At 48.7% G+C, this 16,913-nt stretch overlaps 1 protein-coding gene across 9 annotated transcripts in view; it reads left to right on the top strand.

The window, feature by feature from the left end:
- The window catches only part of SEMA5B (semaphorin 5B), a 119,951-nt gene that overhangs the window by 72,594 nt on the left and 30,444 nt on the right, over positions 1-16,913 (top strand). For all 9 annotated transcript variants that reach the window (XM_008950503.4, XM_024928393.4, XM_008950502.4 and 6 more), the window contains 3 exons: positions 6,959-7,162; positions 12,135-12,234; positions 16,200-16,245. In XM_008950503.4, the coding sequence (XP_008948751.1) occupies positions 6,959-7,162; positions 12,135-12,234; positions 16,200-16,245 (350 nt within the window). The remainder of the gene's footprint in view (positions 1-6,958; positions 7,163-12,134; positions 12,235-16,199; positions 16,246-16,913) is intronic.

The raw sequence follows: 16,913 nt of genomic DNA, 5'->3' as shown, positions 1-16,913 counted from the left end.
AGAGCAGCCTCCCAAGCTCAGGGCTTTCTGTGATACTATACAACCCTCGGGATAATTGGATTGGCTATGCACTGCTGGTGGGGAAATTCTGGAATTATTTTAACATCAAATCAGACAGACGTGTTAGAAATAGAAATTTCTGTTTGTCTTGGGAGTATTTGGTTGTATGTATGAGAAACCAAACTGTATGGGATAGGAATTATATTTAGTTAATATAATTGAGATGTGAAAAGCAAGGGCTTAAACTAGTTAAGACTGTATTATTCGCTAATAATAATAGCACTTATACAATGCCTACTTTGTGGCAGATGCTGTTCTAGGCCTGTTAGATAAAAATAACTTATTTCATCTCCACAACAGCTGTGAGCTGGGTGTTATTATTCTCCCCATTTTGCAGAGAAGGAAACGAGAGACACAGCAAGCATAGGAAAGGAGTCTGGAGGTAGACAGAACAGAGCTGGCTCCATCTTCAACATCCCAGGTTCCACCTAGCTTAGCATATGGCTAAATGTCACGTCCTTTGTTTTTTTAGAGACATGGTCTAAAAAAAAAAAGAAGAAGATGATGACTACTCAGGTAGGCTCAACACCTGCAATCCCAGCATTTTGGGAGGTTGAGGTGATAGGATAGCTTGAGTCCAGGAATTTGAGACCAGCCAGGGCAATACAGTGGACTCTGTTTCTACAAAAAAAAAAAAAACAACAAAATTGCCCAGCCTGGTGGTATGTGCCTGTAGTCCCAGCTACTCAGGAGGCTGAGGAGGGAGGATCGCTTGAGCCTGGGAGGTTGAGGCTGCAGTGGCTGTGATCATTCCACTGCACTCCAGCCTAGGCGGCAAAGTGAGACCCTGTCTCAAAAAAAAAAAAAAAAAAAGATGACCACCCCACAGGGCCCATATTTATCTGTTCCAGTTTCCCCTGCAAAGACTGACTTGATCTGCTTTGCAATCCTTAGCATATGGCTAAAGGTCACTTACCAGCTGCAGATGGCTACTGTGGCACCATTCCTCCTATCTGCCAACCACTCTGGAAAAAGGGAAGCCCTCTTAGAGCATGTCCCTGTAAGCCCCACTGACAACCTCCTCATTCATCTCATGGGCCACCTCTTCCTGAAAGACTAGGAAAAGTTTTGAGCAGGGCAGGTTGCCTCCTGCCCTCATGAAGCAGAGGCTCCTTTAGAAAGGAGGAAGGCGAGGACAGACTGAGGAGGCAATGCCTGTTGGCAACTCCTAGTGTGACACAACTCCAACGGGATTAAGTAAAAATGGAAAATTTTATTACAAGGGTCTGGGAGTGGGGGTGGCTCATGGAAGTAGAATGTATTTAAACCTCAGGAAAGGGCTGGAACGGGGAACTGGAAAGCTGTCAGCATGCCTCTGTCTCCTGTCACTGGTCTTTGTCTTCAGATTGTCCTCAGCTCACATGGCAGGTAGCAGAGAACTGCCCCACGGTGGGCACAGAGGCTCATGCCTGTAATCCCAGCATTTTGGGAGGCTGAGGGATTACTTGAGGCCAGCAGCTTGAGGTTACAGTGAGCTATGATCATGCCGCTGCATTCCACCCTGGTTGACAGCAGAGTGATATCCCGTCTCATAAAAACAAACAAACAAAAAAAAACAGAAGAATATGACCACCACACACATTTACATATTCCAGTTTCCTCTATAAAGACTGACTTGACCTTGGGGGTTCACACACCCACATTGCTGTGGGAGAGACCTGAATTGTCTGTTTTGATCACATGACCATCCTGGTATAAGCAGCTATGGCTGGGATGGGGACCCCATGGTACATATGAGGCTGCTGGGGCCTACCCCGTTGACCATAAATGGAGGGGAGATGATTTCCATAGATAGGGAATTCTTGGGAGTTGGGAAGTCACCTCCCAATTCTAGAACTTGCCTCGAAAAGTCAGACCCCATAACATTTCCAGTGATATGGGAACCAATCACTCTTCTTTTTTCAGTATGATACCTGCAGTGGTGCTGAAATTTGCAAAGCTGCAGGCATAGACTCCTTGCTCTTGCCTCACCTGGAGCGAAGGTAATTGAGTAGAGGAGATCCCAGATCTAGGCCCTGTTCCATCCTTTCCCCACCCGTCATGTCCTGTCCTTCCCTTCTCTCCTGAAACAGCAGACAGACGTGCTGTGCTGGGGCCCAGGTGGACACAGTAATATTAATCTAGCAATTACTGATTCAAGAGGGAGTTGGAGGACATATTTACATAAAAATCATAATGAGAATGGAACTTCTGCTGCAGAACTTAGGTACCTTAAGGCCTGGGGTTCAGGGTAGGAGAAGAGGCCCAGGATATGCTCCTAATTCGGGCCCCTGGAGCTCAGGATCTGGCCACATACAGGGCTAGGCCTGGGGCTCTGAAGCTGGTGGTCAGACCTGGGGCGGGGAGGCAGAGAGGCCTGGGAAGGGAGCACAGGTTAGCGGGAGGGTGGGAAAGAGTGAGGGGAGAGGAGGGCAATTGTCTTGGCACCTTGGCTGTTCTTAGGGGCTGACAGGAGAAAAGCCCCAGCTAAGGGCTAAAAAGCTGTTATTTGCATATGCATTGAGTATCCCTAATGAGGTGTTCTATCAGTCAGGGTCCCCCCAGGAAACAGATGACATACTCACTTGGGGCAATGCGAGGGCAGTTTAATAAAGGAACTGTTTACAAAGGTGTAGGAAGGGGGTTTGGGAACCATATGGGATAACTCCCTGTGCAGTACGCAGGGGCTGGTAAGCAAGGAGGCGGCACCACCCCTAGTTCTGAAGGGAGGACAGAGGGAGCAATTTCCTTCCCAAGCCTGGAAGCAGACGAGCTCTGGTCTGTTGAGGGATGCAGCTGTGCTCACTCTGCTGCCTTCTCCTCCCTCTGTTGGCCAAACCCAAGCAGGGCCTCCTTGCATGCAGTTCCCCCACATCCATCCACCTCCCTGCTGGCGCAGAGCAGGGAGGAGGAGAGCCAGGGCAAATGTGGAGGTGCAGGCAGAGGGCATCCAGCATAAGTGTCAGAGGGCAAAAGGAAGTGCTCCAGTCCCTGTTCCTCTTTCCCCAGAGCACCAGAATAACTCATGCTAGTTGATCACTCAGTGTCTGCCAGGTACTGCTCTAGGCCTTTTAAAGGTAATAACTCCTTTCCTCCTCACAACTGCTGAAGAAGTTGATGTTGTTATTATCATCCCCAGTTTGGAGAAACTAAGGCAGAGAGAGGTTGTGTTTTTCCCAGAGTCACACAGCTAGCAAGGAGGAGGACTAGGACTGGGCCTCGGGTTGTCTGGCTCCAGAGATTTGGCCTTGCCCTTTGAATCCCTCTTCCCCAGCCCTGTGGCCTTGTTTGAGGGGCCAGGGGTCAATGTCAGGAAAAGGGGTTGGTGGGCTCCAAGGATGGACAGCACGGCGAAACTCCATGCCACAGGACGGACCCAGGCTAGCACTGAGGAGAAATTCCATGTGAGTGACGGTGTGAAAAATCATTCAAGGGAGTAGGTTTGGACCAAATCTCCCTCCCAGAGGGTCTCTGCTAAGAGGAATGGTTAGGCCCTTCTGGGGAGGAGCAAAGTATGAACGAGTTTGAGCCTGAGGATAAGGGGATCAAAAAGGTGCTGTGGGTCCTAATTCCCTGTGGGGTGCAGACCAGGGAGGGAGTTGGGGGAGAAGGGGCCAGTTGGGTGCTCTGGCTTCGTGCTGTTATTTCCTTGGAGGCTTGCAGCCATTCAGTGATGGGTATTATTCCATTTCACACACACGTGAAGAAACTTAGGCAGGAAAAAAGTAATCCTACTGTAATTTTCCAGACCTGGAGTAAGGTAGGGGCAGTAGGAAGGGAAGAGAGAGGAAGGGTTGGGGCAAAACTCTTAGAGCAGGAAGGAGCCCCAGCCCTCTAGTCCTCCAGCTTCTACCCTGGGAGCCGCTTATCAGAATCACCTGGGAATTCCATACCTGCCAGCCCAGGACTCTGCCCCCTCAGGGGGATGATTCTGATTCACCCCAGCTCCTGTCAGGGATCCCTAATCTAGTTCAACCTTTCATTTCATTGCTGAAGAAAATGACACCAAGGAGGTCACTCTGGGTTAGAGACCTTTGCGAGACGTAGGGTCAGCGGGGCTTGGTGACATGTTAGACAGACTAACGAAGGAGAGAGGAGGTGGAAGGCGACAAGTTAGACAAATGTTAGGGCTTTTCCAGGAGTTTTAGTGAACCCAAACTAGTTGTTTAAAAGTTTCTTAAATCTAAAAACTTTATTGAGTAGCCAATATGTTTACCTGGTCACAAATGAAAATAATATAAAAAGGTATTTACTGAGAAGCATTGATTCCCATTTTGCTACTTATAGATAACCTACTAAGATTAGTTTTGGTTTATTTTTCTAGTGTATATCAATGCTAATATAAGCAAATATAAATACATGTGTTCTTATTTTTACTGTCTTATTTTCACAAAAGTTACCATGCTAATAAGCTGTTATGCACCTTGCTTTTTTCACTTTTTTGATACGAATATTTTTCCATATCAAAACCTAGAGAAAGCCTGGGCAGCAGAACAAGACCCCTCCACTTACAACAGAGCATGCCCCTCTAGCCAGGCATGATGGTGCATGCCTGTGGTCCCAACCACTAGAGAGGCTGAGCTGGAAGGATCGCTTGAGTCCAGGAGGTCAAGACTGCAGTGAGCCATGATCGTGCCACTGCATTCCAACCTGGGAGACAGAGCAAGACCCTGTCTCTCTAAAAATAAAATAAAATAAATAGAGAAAATCTTCACACTTTTTAACAGCTGCATAATATTCCATTGTGAAGATACACCCTAGGTTATTTGGGCAATCTCCTGTTTCTGAATATTTGGTTGTTTTCTGCCTTTCTGTTCTTTCAAAGGATGGCACAATGAACAATCTCGTTCGTAAGTCACTTTGCACATGTGCAGGTGCCTCTGTGGTCTGTTTTTGCCTCTCAACTATCTGTGAAGAGGCAGGTTTGATTTTTCAATTTACAATCTGTCACAGATGGATACTTACGTAAAATTCAATAAAAGTAAATTACTAGAGAAATGAATAGAAATAAAACATGCAACATACAAACCTGAATATTTTGTTATTAGATTCAATACACATAAAATTACTCTGTCAAATTATTGTAAAGATTTTTAAACACTGACTCTCAAATCTCTGCATTTCTGTGACTGTGGAGTTGTTCCAGTGTGTGAATTGACACTGGTTTGTGGAACACACTTCAAGGAGAAAGAGTGTAGACTCAAAGAATTAGGTTGCTAGGTCAACGGGTAAATACATGGGTGGTTTTGCCAGATATTGCCAGGATCACCCCACAGGGATTGTGCCATCTTGCACACCCCAACCCCTACAGTAGTATATGGTAGTGGCCCTCTCCCCACTGCTTTACCGAAAGACTGCAGCAAGTAACTTGGATTTTTGCTAAACCGATAGATGAGAAGTGGTATCTCAGTCTATGTTTTAACTTGTGTTGCTCTTGTTATGAGTGAGGATAAGTGTCATTCATATTGTAAGCCCCTGTTTGTATGTATATTCTTTGCCTATTTTTCTACTGGATTGTTAGTCTTTTCCTTCTTGATTCCTAGAAGTTCTATAATTGCCCGATGAATTCATCTTGCTCACTGTCCAGAAAAGCCAATGCATTGAGAACAGCAGGTTTTTGCAATAGAGAGAGAACTTAATAGATGCAAAGCCAGCTAAGCAGAAGGACAGGAGTTTATCCTTATTCAAAGCAGCCTCCCCCAAAATTTAAAGGATAATTTGTGGAGCAGTGGGGCTAGGGAGTGGAGAGTACTGATTGGTTAGGTCGTGGATGAAATCACAGGGAGTTGAAGCCTGTCTTCTTGTGCTGAGTTCAGTTCCTGGGTCGGGGGGCCACAAGGTCAGATGAACCAGTTTATCAGTCTGGGTGGCATCAGCAGATCCAACAGAATGCAGGGTCTGAAAAATACCTAGAACACCAATCTGAGGTTTTACAATAATGTTATCTATAGGAGCAATTAGGAATCTTGTGACATCTGGCTGAATGACTCCTGAGCCATACTGTCTTATCCTGTGGCTAATTTGTTAGTATTATAAAGGAGATCTGATCTCCAAGCAAGGAGGTGGTTTGCTTTGGGAAGGGGCTGTAATCTTCTCTGCTTCAAAGTTAAACTGTAAACTAAATTCCTTCCACAGTTAGCTTGGCCTAGGCCTAGGAATGAGCAAGGGCAACTTGCAGGCTAGAAGCAAGATGGAGTCTGTTAGGTCAGATTTCCTGCACTGTCATACTTTTTGCAAAGGCAGTTTCAGTTCTTTATATATTAGGAATATTAGTCTCTTGTCTGTGATATGAATTGCAAATATTTTTTCTAGTTTGTCATTTTCCTTATGATTTTGATTGATGTTGTTTTTGGGGAGAGGAGGGGGAAGTGCAGGTGTTTGTTTTTTAATGTAGTCAAATTTATCTATCTTTTCTTTGATGGCTTCTAGATTTTGAGCCATGGTTTCCCATGCCAAGATATAAAGGATCCTGCCTGAATTTTCTTCTAGTATTTTTATGATTGTTATCCTTAACATTGAAATCTTTTGTCTATTTGAATTTTTTCCGAGTATATAAAGTATGAGTTATGGATCCAGATTTATCATTTTACAAATAGCTACCCATGGCCTCAGCTCCATTTATTAAAATCCCTAAGATACTACCTTTATCATTAAAACTAATTTTAAACCATTTGGGATCATAAATAGAAAAGGCACTATAATTTGTCAGTTTTGTACAGAATGCTATTACAAGGGAAATTAGCTTTCAGGGAGTGATCTATATCTTCGCATTTACTAGAGCAGAGCAAACGCTGAGTAACATAAATACAATAGAAATTTATTTTTCAAATCCTGTGGGGGCACTGTAACCACAAGGAAATTGAGGGAAGTGGGTCCAGTTGGAGGGAGCGCTTGGTGAGACTGAGTGTTTACGTTGCAGGTCTTCTCCCCTGTCTGCCTCCCGGAGCTAGGACTGCAGAGGGGCCTATCATGGTGCTTGCAGGCCCCCTGGCTGTCTCGCTGTTGCTGCCCAGCCTCACACTGCTGGTGTCCCACCTCTCCAGCTCCCAGGATGTCTCCAGTGAGCCCAGCAGTGAGCAGCAGCTGTGTGCCCTTAGCGAGCACCCCACCGTGGCCTTTGAAGGTAAGAGCTGCTTCCTACTTGGCCCTGTCTTGCAATGGCCGTGTCCTGAAGGACTTAGGTCAGACCTTGGCAGGGTGTTTCTGGCTGTTGGATGTCCTTGGGATGTTCATTAACTGCTGGGTCCCGTCCCGGGGTCCTGAGACTCTTCCTCTGGTGCTGGATGTTTTAAGAAGGATGGGCAGCAATGGGCTGGAGGGGTCTAATTTTTGTCTCTCCGTAATTTATTCAGGCCCTTCATGCATGCCAATCTGGGGTAAGGGGAGTCTTTTGCTAGAAAAGGAAGTTGTGGATGCCCTGGGTGGGGGTGGCCAGGGGTCTCAGCATGACTCATGCATTAGGAGGTGCCTGGAGATCTCTGGAAAGCTTCCTTCTGCTCTAAGGGGCTGCAGGGATCCCTCTCTTTAGGGTCTTGGGAAACCCCGGTGCAAGGGCCCTGGTGACTCATAACTCCTTCTATTTGTCAAGGGAGGGTATGAGAATGTCCTATTAAAGTGTTTCCCAAACTGGGATCTGTAAATCACTGGACATATTCCAAGGGGTCTGTAAATTCTTGATAAGAGTTTCTAAAATTAGTATATACATTCTAATACTTGCTAAAAAAAAAAAAAAAAAAACACAAATACCAGACATTCTCTCACGATCTGTTACACAGTTTGCGGGGGTCATGGTTGTGTTACAGTCACATTAGTACTTCTTGAACCACCACCTACTTGGCAGCTCACACTGGGATCTGCAGATGTAGTCTCAGGGGTTCCTAGGTTCTTAAGTTTGATGGACACTGGCAGGTTTCCTCCTCATAGTAACCCTGTTGGGGAGGCAGTGCCAGGAGATCGTCACTGCCTTTTACAGATGGGAAGGCCTAGGCATGGTGGGCCAGAGAGGCTTGTCAGAGCCAGTCCTCAGTTCTGGGCTCCTGATTCCACGTGCAGTGCTCTGTCCACTGCCCACTGCAGAGCGATCCATTGCTCTATGCTCTGGTGGCCCATACAGGAGGACATGCAGAGCCCCATCCTGCAGGAGTGGGTGGGGTAAGATGGAACCCAGCTGGAAAAATCAACCAATGAGGCCTAGGATTTGAGAGGTGGGAGAGGCAGTATGCATGAGAGTCTGGGGGTGTTGTGGAAGGGTGGGATTCCCAGCTGTGGGTTGGCTCCTCTCAGGGAGGAAGGTTTCCAGCTGTCTTCTCGGTGCTGTCTTGTTTGAGCTGGGATCCAAGGCTTTGAAGGCTTAAGTGGATTAAAGTAAATTAACAATGTCCTAAGCCTGCAAAACTCGTGCACACCCTCAGACTTCTGATGGCTCCTGGAGTGCTGGTGGCTGTCACTGAAGAGGACAGAGGGGGACAGAAGGAGTGGATTCTTAGGGCTAGCCTCCTCACACTGGGGCCTCTGTGGCAGCTCCTAATGAAACATTTCCTCCCAGGGGCTTTGTTGGGGGCAATATTGGCCTGGCTGAGTCTGGGGGCAGGGACATGGAAGGAGAGCTGGGGAATCCCTGTCTCCCGACCAGGCAGGTCTCCATCCGTGCAAATTGGGTTGGGGGAGGAAGTCAGAGAGGTGGGAGATGTCTTCTGTGTGTGCCTGGGTTCCTTGAGACCATTTTTGACCCTCAGGTATGCATTGAATGAATCTGACTTCTCGCCCCATCCTCCTACAGAATGAAGGAATGCCCCCCTCCCCTTCCCCATTCTGACAGCTTTGAGTTTTCCTATCCGTTTGCTGAATTTTTATTGGGCCCTGCTTTGTGCCAGGCACAGAGGGGGATGCTGTGGGGCCTCAGAGGTGAACAAGAGTTTCCTCTGCGTACCTAATGATCTCGTATTGTTGGTTAAAAGTCACTGCCTTTGGTCCCTCAGCCCAGCTGGTACTGGTTCTGGTCTTGGACCAGGACTGGTTCTCTTGTGTTCCCACATCCCTTAGCATGGCTGAGCACACAGTAGGGACTCAATTCATGCTGGGCAAAGGACTGTGCTCTGGGGATGCTGTGTTCAGGAGAAGTTGCCCTAATCAAGGACAGCACCAACCCCAGCCTCCAAGTCCCCTAGGATGTTACACTTCCTTTCTGACCAATCTGTAGGCTGCCAGCCTTGTAACTGTGAGTTTCCCTCTCCCCTGACACCTGACTGAGCTGTGAATAACCCCTAAATACCCTAGAGGAGCCGCCAGTCACAGAATCTGACTGCTGTTTTTCTGTTTTGTAAGGCTAAATTTTCCCCTGCGGGTTTCTCTTAAGGGGGGCCAAGCTGTGTTTCTCTTCAGCCTGCATATTCTCTCATTTGCCAGTGTTACCTTTCCAGGCAGCAGGAGAAGCCAGCCTGGACTTAACACTGGCGGTGGTTAATCCACAAGGTGGGTAATTGAATTGACTATAATTAAAATCACAGGCGCGTCATGGAGAATGTCTTTTTCTCTTAAAGTCACCGTCCAAAGCCTTTGCCGCACACGGAGCTTGGAACGTGCTTGGTGTTTTAAAGACAGCCTTCCCTCTGGTCCCCTTGGCCTGTTTAATACAAGCAGGCTGGTTCCCTTCCCAAGGCCCCCCCAGGATCCCCATGCTATGCCCGGCTCCTTCTCTCCCCACTTCCCCCATCCCCCTTGCCCATGTGGGTGAGGGCTACTGGGAGAGGGACGGAAACTGGAAGAGGCCACCACCCTCCATGCCCCCACCCCCACCTCCCCATTTTTATCCCATCTTCTACCCTGTTTCCTCTTCTTTTCCCCTCCTCCCCAAGAAAGGGCCTAAGTGAAGACTGAGCTGGGAAGTCCCCAAATGGAGTATCTACTGCAGACCCGTCATGCCACCTCCTCCCTCATTTAGCTGCCTACATCTGGAATGCCCTTGTTGAAAGGGAAGGAGGGAATTAAGGTGCTTGCTGCTGTTAGGGAGCACCCAGTCTCATAGGGACAGGGAAGACCCTGCCCTACACACACAGAAAATATTTGACCACATTCAGAGTGGTCAAATACACCATAACATACAATGTGAATGGAATGGAAAGAATAGAGAGAATGTGGAGCAAAATAAGATCAGGGTGGAGAGGTTGTAATCCAGGAATGCTTCCTGGAGGAGGAGGATCCTTGGTTTCATTTCTAAGGTAATATAATATTTATCCAGGATTTCTGAGAGGCCAGCTAAAAACCTAACCCACCAGACTCCAGATCCACTTCTTATCCTATATTGCCCAAAAGCCATCGTGACTACATGACAATTCTTGCCAACCTATAGTCACCAACCTATAATCACCTGCTGGGGGCAAAGGCAGGCCCAAGGGGTTTGCTTCATTTTGCTGCAGAATTTCTTTCTTCTTCTTTTTTTAATCATGCCTATCACAGTTTTCTGAAAAACATCCAACTCACAAAACCTCCAGTTCTCCAGGGAGCGATTAAGTGTTTGCCTGTCGTGCAGAAATGAAGGGCTGCTTTTACTCTGTAGTGGAGGGATAATGAGCAATGATTTATTTCCTTTGGATTACACACACACAGACTCTCTCTCTCTCTGCCTCTCTCTCTCTATCTCTCTCTCTCTCCTGGCCCTTCTGTGAGTCAGTTGCTAAGGCACTGTGGGGAGAAAGCACAGTGCCTCCTATTACCCTGAATCTTTACCACCATCGGCATGAAAGTTCCTCTGCTCCATGGCTCTCTCCTTACTGCTGCCAATTCCCACCCATCCATGGGTCATGCATAGGCTGAGGGAGAGCTATCAGGAGGCTGTGAATCAAGAAGGGAGAAGTGTGTCTCCAGCAGGAGGGAAACTGGGCGAGTCAGCTGGCACTTTCTAAGCAGGCCCTCCCAGACCACTCCCCATCCACCCAGAGGCTGTGAGGTCTCCTCTCTGCCCACCCAGTCCCTTTGAAAGGCCTTGATTGGGAACAACCTTCCTTGGGGGCAGGGTGGACACTGACCGCCCAATCTCTGCACCTCCCACCTCTGCAGAATCTTGTCTGAAAATCCAATTCCCCTTATACAAGAAGGGATTGAGGATTATTCATATATTCATTCAAACACTGCTAGGTGCTGGACTGAGCCTGGAGATCTAGGAAGCAAAGTCTTTCTTGGCCCCCAGGGCAAACTACCAGGCTAGACACACAGTGTGGCAGTAAAGTAGAAGACTATGGGAGCCCTTTACCCTGGCTTGAAGCAGTCAGAGAAGGCTTCTTGGAGGAGGTAGGGATGGGGGTGAACAGGAATTGTTCCATCAAGAGAGAACAGAAGCACAAAGGTTTGCAGGCTCTTGTGGGATGGATTTGGGGAAGTGTGAAGTGTTTGTTTAGTGTGGCTGGGGTGGAGAGTTTAGGAAATGTAAAAGGTGAAGCATCATTCTTTCAGGGGATCAGTAAATAATCACTGTGCCAGGCACTGGACTTGGGAGGACAGTGGACCAGAACCCAAGGGCCTTCGCAGGAGTTGGACTTTTCCTGGGGGTAGTTGGGAGCTATGGATGGGTTCTGGGCTGGAGAGTGACATGACCACATTTGCATTTGAGAACAAGCGTTCAGGTTGCTTTGTGGGAAAAGGACTCGAGGGGCAGGCCTGGAAGCCAGGCTGGTTAGGAGGCTGTTGGCACTGCTCCAGACAAGAGCTGGTGGTGGCTTGGATGTAGGTGGGATACAGTGGGAAAAAAGTGGATGGATTTCAGAGGCAGTGTAGAGGTAGAACAGGCAGGATTTGCCAGTGTGTACTTATGTGGCTAGTGAAGGTCTGGGGGAAGTCAAGGGCGAGTATAAGTATCCCTTCATGCCTCTGTGGGGAGGGTAGTGCCCTCCTCTGAGCTAAGGAGTGTGGCAGAAGAATGACTACAACACCCACTCCCAAGTCCCTAGGGGCACACAGAGGTGGGCAGGTGGCACCAGGTCTCCCGGGTGCCACTGCCCCACTTCCCCCTGACTTTCACCCTTCTGTTCTGTGGTCTGCTGCGATGCAGCTGGGAGCCCCTGGCCCAACAGTAACCACAGGGTTGCCTCTCCCTCCACCAGATCTGCAGCCGTGGGTCTCTAACTTCACCTACCCTGGAGCCCGGGATTTCTCCCAGCTCGCTTTGGACCCCTCCAGGAACCAGCTCATCGTGGGAGCCAGGTAACAAGGGGCAGAAGGGTCGGGGCGGGAAGTGCAGGGGCTTGGAGCTGGGTAGAGGGAATATTATTCAGGATGAACTCACCTGGGCAGACCCGCGTGCTGGGCCCCGTCCTCTCTGCTGGGCCCTCTCCTTGTGGATGTCTGTCCCCCCACAGAAGGAAGCGTGTTTCGGCTGGGTGGGGGTGGGGGTGACTCTTGACCTCGCAATCTCAGCCAGCTGCAGGCCTCTGTGGTTGGCAGTTAGTGAGGGCAGGGACGCCTGCTGGCCACCTCCTGCCCGGTCCCTGCCTGGTCCCTGCCCGGCTGTCAGAATGGTTTTCTGGGCCAATTCCCTGGGAGTTCCATGCAGAGAAGGTGCCCAGGGGCCCCCTGCCGGCCAGCCGGCGGCCTGCACCTGGGACGGCTGGGTAGGGGTAGAACCTTTCCCGAAGGACCTCACCTGCCTTTGGCCTGACCTCTTAGTCCACTGTTCAGATCCAATATCAACAGACAGTACTCTCCGGGGGAACCTGTGGAGACTTTCTGGGTGGACTAGGAGGAGCTCATTCCTCATGAAACCACAGACCATTGGCTCTGGTAGGGAGGGGGCTTAGAGAGGGCCGACCCCAGTAGCTCTCATGGTGCAGTCTCTGGCCCAGCAGCACCTGAGAATGTGTTGGAAATGCAGATTCTTGGGTCCTTCTCAGACCTCTTGAGTCAGAAACTCTGGGAAGAGGCAACCTGTGTTTTAGCAACCCTTCCAGGTGGCCTGACCACACTCAAGTTTGAGAATCTCTGGTGTCATCCAACCGTCCTTATTTTAAACAGGCGGTAGCAGAGGCACTGAGAGGGGAAGGTGACCTTCCCAGCATCACATAGCGTGATGACAACAGGGTGTGGGGACTACAGCCAGGTCTCCTTAACCCAGGCCTAGAGTTTCTCTGCAGATCTGTCTGTGTTATCGCCTGGGACTGCACTACTTTTCAGCTCTGCAGCCCAGAGGTTCTGACTCAGTGGGTGTGGGGCTGGGGAGAGGGTGGCCACTGGGTTGGGCACTTCCGGGCCATGCTGTAGCTGACCATCCTTGCCCTGGAGCTTTCTTTAGTGTCTCCACCCCTTCATTTGCGGTATGAAAATGAGGCAAGTCAAGAACACAGCTCTGGATTAGGTGTGGATGAGCTGGGTTCCTTTCCTGGGGGATCTTAACCTTGGAGCCTCAGTTTCCTCATCTGTAAAGTCTGGGTTACAGTCTCTGTGCCACCAATCTCACAAGGCTGCTGTGAAGCTGAGCCTGAAAGCATTTTTCTTTTAATTTTTTAATTTTTAAATTAACTATTTTGTCTTATGGTAGGACATTCAAAAGGTACAAAGGAGTATATGGTGAAAAGCAGGGCCACCCCCTCAAACAAGCAGGACCCCTGACTGAAGGTTCACCTAGTGGTGAGGTTCTTGACTGTGCCCCCAGAGGGAGTCTGTCCATATGCAACTATACAGGAGGATGGACTTTATTTTCCCAGCAAAGAGAGTAATTGTTTTACTCTCTATTTTGAGATGACTGTCGATTTACACACAGTTGTAAGAAATAATAGAGATCCCATATACCCTTCACCCAGTTTCCCCCAAGGCTAACATCTTGCATAACTGTAGGACAACATTAAAATCAGGAAACTGGCCTTGATGTGATCCTTCAACCTAATTCTGATTTCACTCGTTTTACATGTATACTTTAACAAACCCAAATGGTAGCATCCGAAGACTCTACTCTGAACCTTGTGAAAGCATTTCAAAAGCTGCCATTTATTCCACACCAGCCATGTGCCAGGCACTATTTTATGTGTCATATATGTAGTAAGTCAGTTACTGCATGTAGTAAAGGTAGTAAATCACACATGTATTTAATCTAATACATGTAATAAATCATGCCTGCAGTAAATCATTGAATCTTCACAAGTGGGTGAACCCAGGAAGTGGGTTCTATGTACCCCCATTTTATGGACCAGGAAACTGAAGCTCAGAGAGGTTATGTTACCCTGTGACTGTGGTCACACTGTTCTTCCTCATCCGCTCTGCGGCTTCCCCAGAAGGTGGTTATGTTTTCTGTCTGGAGGCTTCCCACACAAAGATGGAGGGACACTTTTTCCTGCATCCTTGAGCCTGGCTATGCCCTCAGATGGACAGGGGAACTCAATTCTAGACCTGGTCCCTTAGGCTTCTTAGAGCCAATGTAGTGGGTCTTTGGCCACTTTCTTTTCCTGTCTCCAGCTCATTTTCCTTCCTCCTTTTCTTCTGCCTGACATAGTCTTCCCTTCTTCTTGACCCCTGGATCTCTGGAATTCAGGCTAGGGAAATTTTTTATTCATTTATAACCCTCCCTTGTTCCGCAAGGGATTTAGGGTGGGTCAGGCTACAGAGATTTCTCTCTGTTCTCATATTCCAGCTCCCAGGAGAGTTGACTGCGATGTTGTGATGAATGATTTTTGATGGGATAAAAATGAATAAAGTGATGCAATGTTTCCCCTAATTTGTTAAAGCTGTGAGCAGATGCCTGTGTTACCTGAGCAGGCAGCTGGGGCACAGCCATAAGCTGGAGCTTATCTGTTCCCAGGCCAGGAGGGTGGGATGGGGAGAGCTCTGCTAAGGACTTGGGGAGGGGGTTGGAGAAGGACAGCAGAGGCCTGGAGCCAAGGTCACCCGGGAGGCCCGCCCAGCCCCAGGACAGCAAAGAAGATGAGTGGGGCCTGGGCCTGGAGCCAGAGCTGGGAAGAGAAGCCTCCTGGCCTGCAGCATCTCCTTCCGGCTCTGGATTCCTTCAGCAGGGGCCCTCTTTCTCTTCCGGTCCCACTCCACAGCCTTTCCCCTCATTTCCCTCCTCAGCTGAGGTAGGCCAGAACTTTCTAAAATCTTTATTCCTAAAAAGTTTAGGAACCAAAATAGGAATAGCCCAAAGAAGACAGAAGAACCAACGAAAGAAAATTGTTGGGGAAAACCAAGACTTTGCATCTGTTCAGCATGAACAGAGCCTTTAAATGTGCATCACACCATTCCTCTGTCTCCACAGACCTGTGAAATAAGAAAGATAGCCATTCACTTCCCCATTGTACAGATGCAGGCACTGAGACTCTCAGAAGGTGGCAGGTGGCTGAGCTGGAATTCTCCCTGTCTGTGCATGGTGGCCTTCTGACTCCAGCATCCATGCAAACAAATTTCAGCAGCAGCTGACACTTATGATACTCAATAAGTGTCTGATATCATTATTACTACTAGTAGTATCCTCTTTGTTACTGAAGGTGAAAACTGTTTGAGGTTGATAAGTCTGGAAGCCCTGTGCAGGCTGGACTGTGGGGAGAGGGATGGTGAGGTGGTGGATGGGGTCGTTTGGGTTAGAGGAGAGAGGGTGGTCCAGAGAGGTGGCCACAGAAAGGTCAGACCTGGAGTCACTGACTGCTGGAGAGACTGCAGGAGATGAACAAACAAATCGGACTCAGGACCCCGGGATGTGGAGCCAGGAGAGATGGCTGGCCTGTGTGAGAAGGGGTGAGTCAGGGTGGAGGGCCAGAGTAGGAGGAAGCTGGCTGTCTGCATCCCTGTAAGAGTGCTGTGAGGCTTTACATTTAACAGCCTCCATGGTTGGAAAAGGTGGGGTCAAGGGGTTCCTCCCAGGGCTAGCTGAGTTGGCTGGGAGCAGACACAGCATGGAACTTGGAGGAAAGTCTGGGTTTCAATCCTAACTCCTTCACTTACTATCTTGGTGACTTGGGCCATTTACCCACCTTGCTTCCTCATCTGTAACTTGGAGCTTCCTGGATTTCCTCCCAGGGTTGTGTGAAGATTAAGTGAGCAAATGGAGGTAAAGCTCTCCTTAGGGGTTGACCCTAGGCAATCAGCACCCAGTCCTGGCATCCCAGGAGGCCCAAGCCAGGAGGCTGCTCCTTGGGTCCTGCCTGCAGAACCAGCGTCACTTAGGATGTCTGTTTCCATTTTCACAGGAACTACCTCTTCAGACTCAGCCTTGCCAATGTCTCTCTTCTTCAGGTACGATTGCTTTCTTCCCTTCCCTTCCTATAATTTCCCCTATTCCAGAGCCCAAGGCAGGGCAACGCAAGTGGCGCCATTCAGAATTCAGCCCCTAAAGTTGAAAACAAGAGCCACTTGTTCTTTTCACTGGCCATGGACTCAGACCCTAGCTATCAGAGTCACTGCCCGCAATGTATGTGGAGGGAGGGTGTGGCTCACATATACGCAGAGGCACACAAGGCTCTTGCATCATGCAGCGAGGCTGCTAATGAGGAAGGGAGAAAAAGAATGCCAGGCTGGGGTGACCAACTGTCCCTGTTTGGGACTGAGAATGCAGAACTTCCAGTGCAAAAACTGGGACAATACTGGGCAAACTGGGTTGGTTGGTTATTGTAAGTCCCCAGACCTGGCTCCACAGGAGGGTCTCTGAGTTCAGGCCTCCACGGAAAGGGTGTTCCTAGTTCCTTTCCTAGCCCAGTCTGAATGATCCCATTCTAACTCAGCATTTTCTTTGAGCTGTGATTGATTTATTATCTGCTGCCAAGAAGGACTTCCCAAGCATAATTCCCTAAGTGCTCTGAGAGGCGTTTTAATGGGACTCCTTGATCCAGAACATTTATCCCAGATTGAGAAACAGATGTCAAACCATCTTTGCAGAGGCTGAATATTGTAGAGAAAGGAAGGCC

Source organism: Pan paniscus, chromosome 2, assembly GCF_029289425.2.
Source record: "Pan paniscus chromosome 2, NHGRI_mPanPan1-v2.0_pri, whole genome shotgun sequence".
In the NCBI taxonomy this organism is placed as follows: Eukaryota; Metazoa; Chordata; class Mammalia; order Primates; family Hominidae; genus Pan; species Pan paniscus.
Note: the sequence above shows the minus strand (reverse complement) of the source record. Positions and strands in the feature narration are given on the sequence as shown.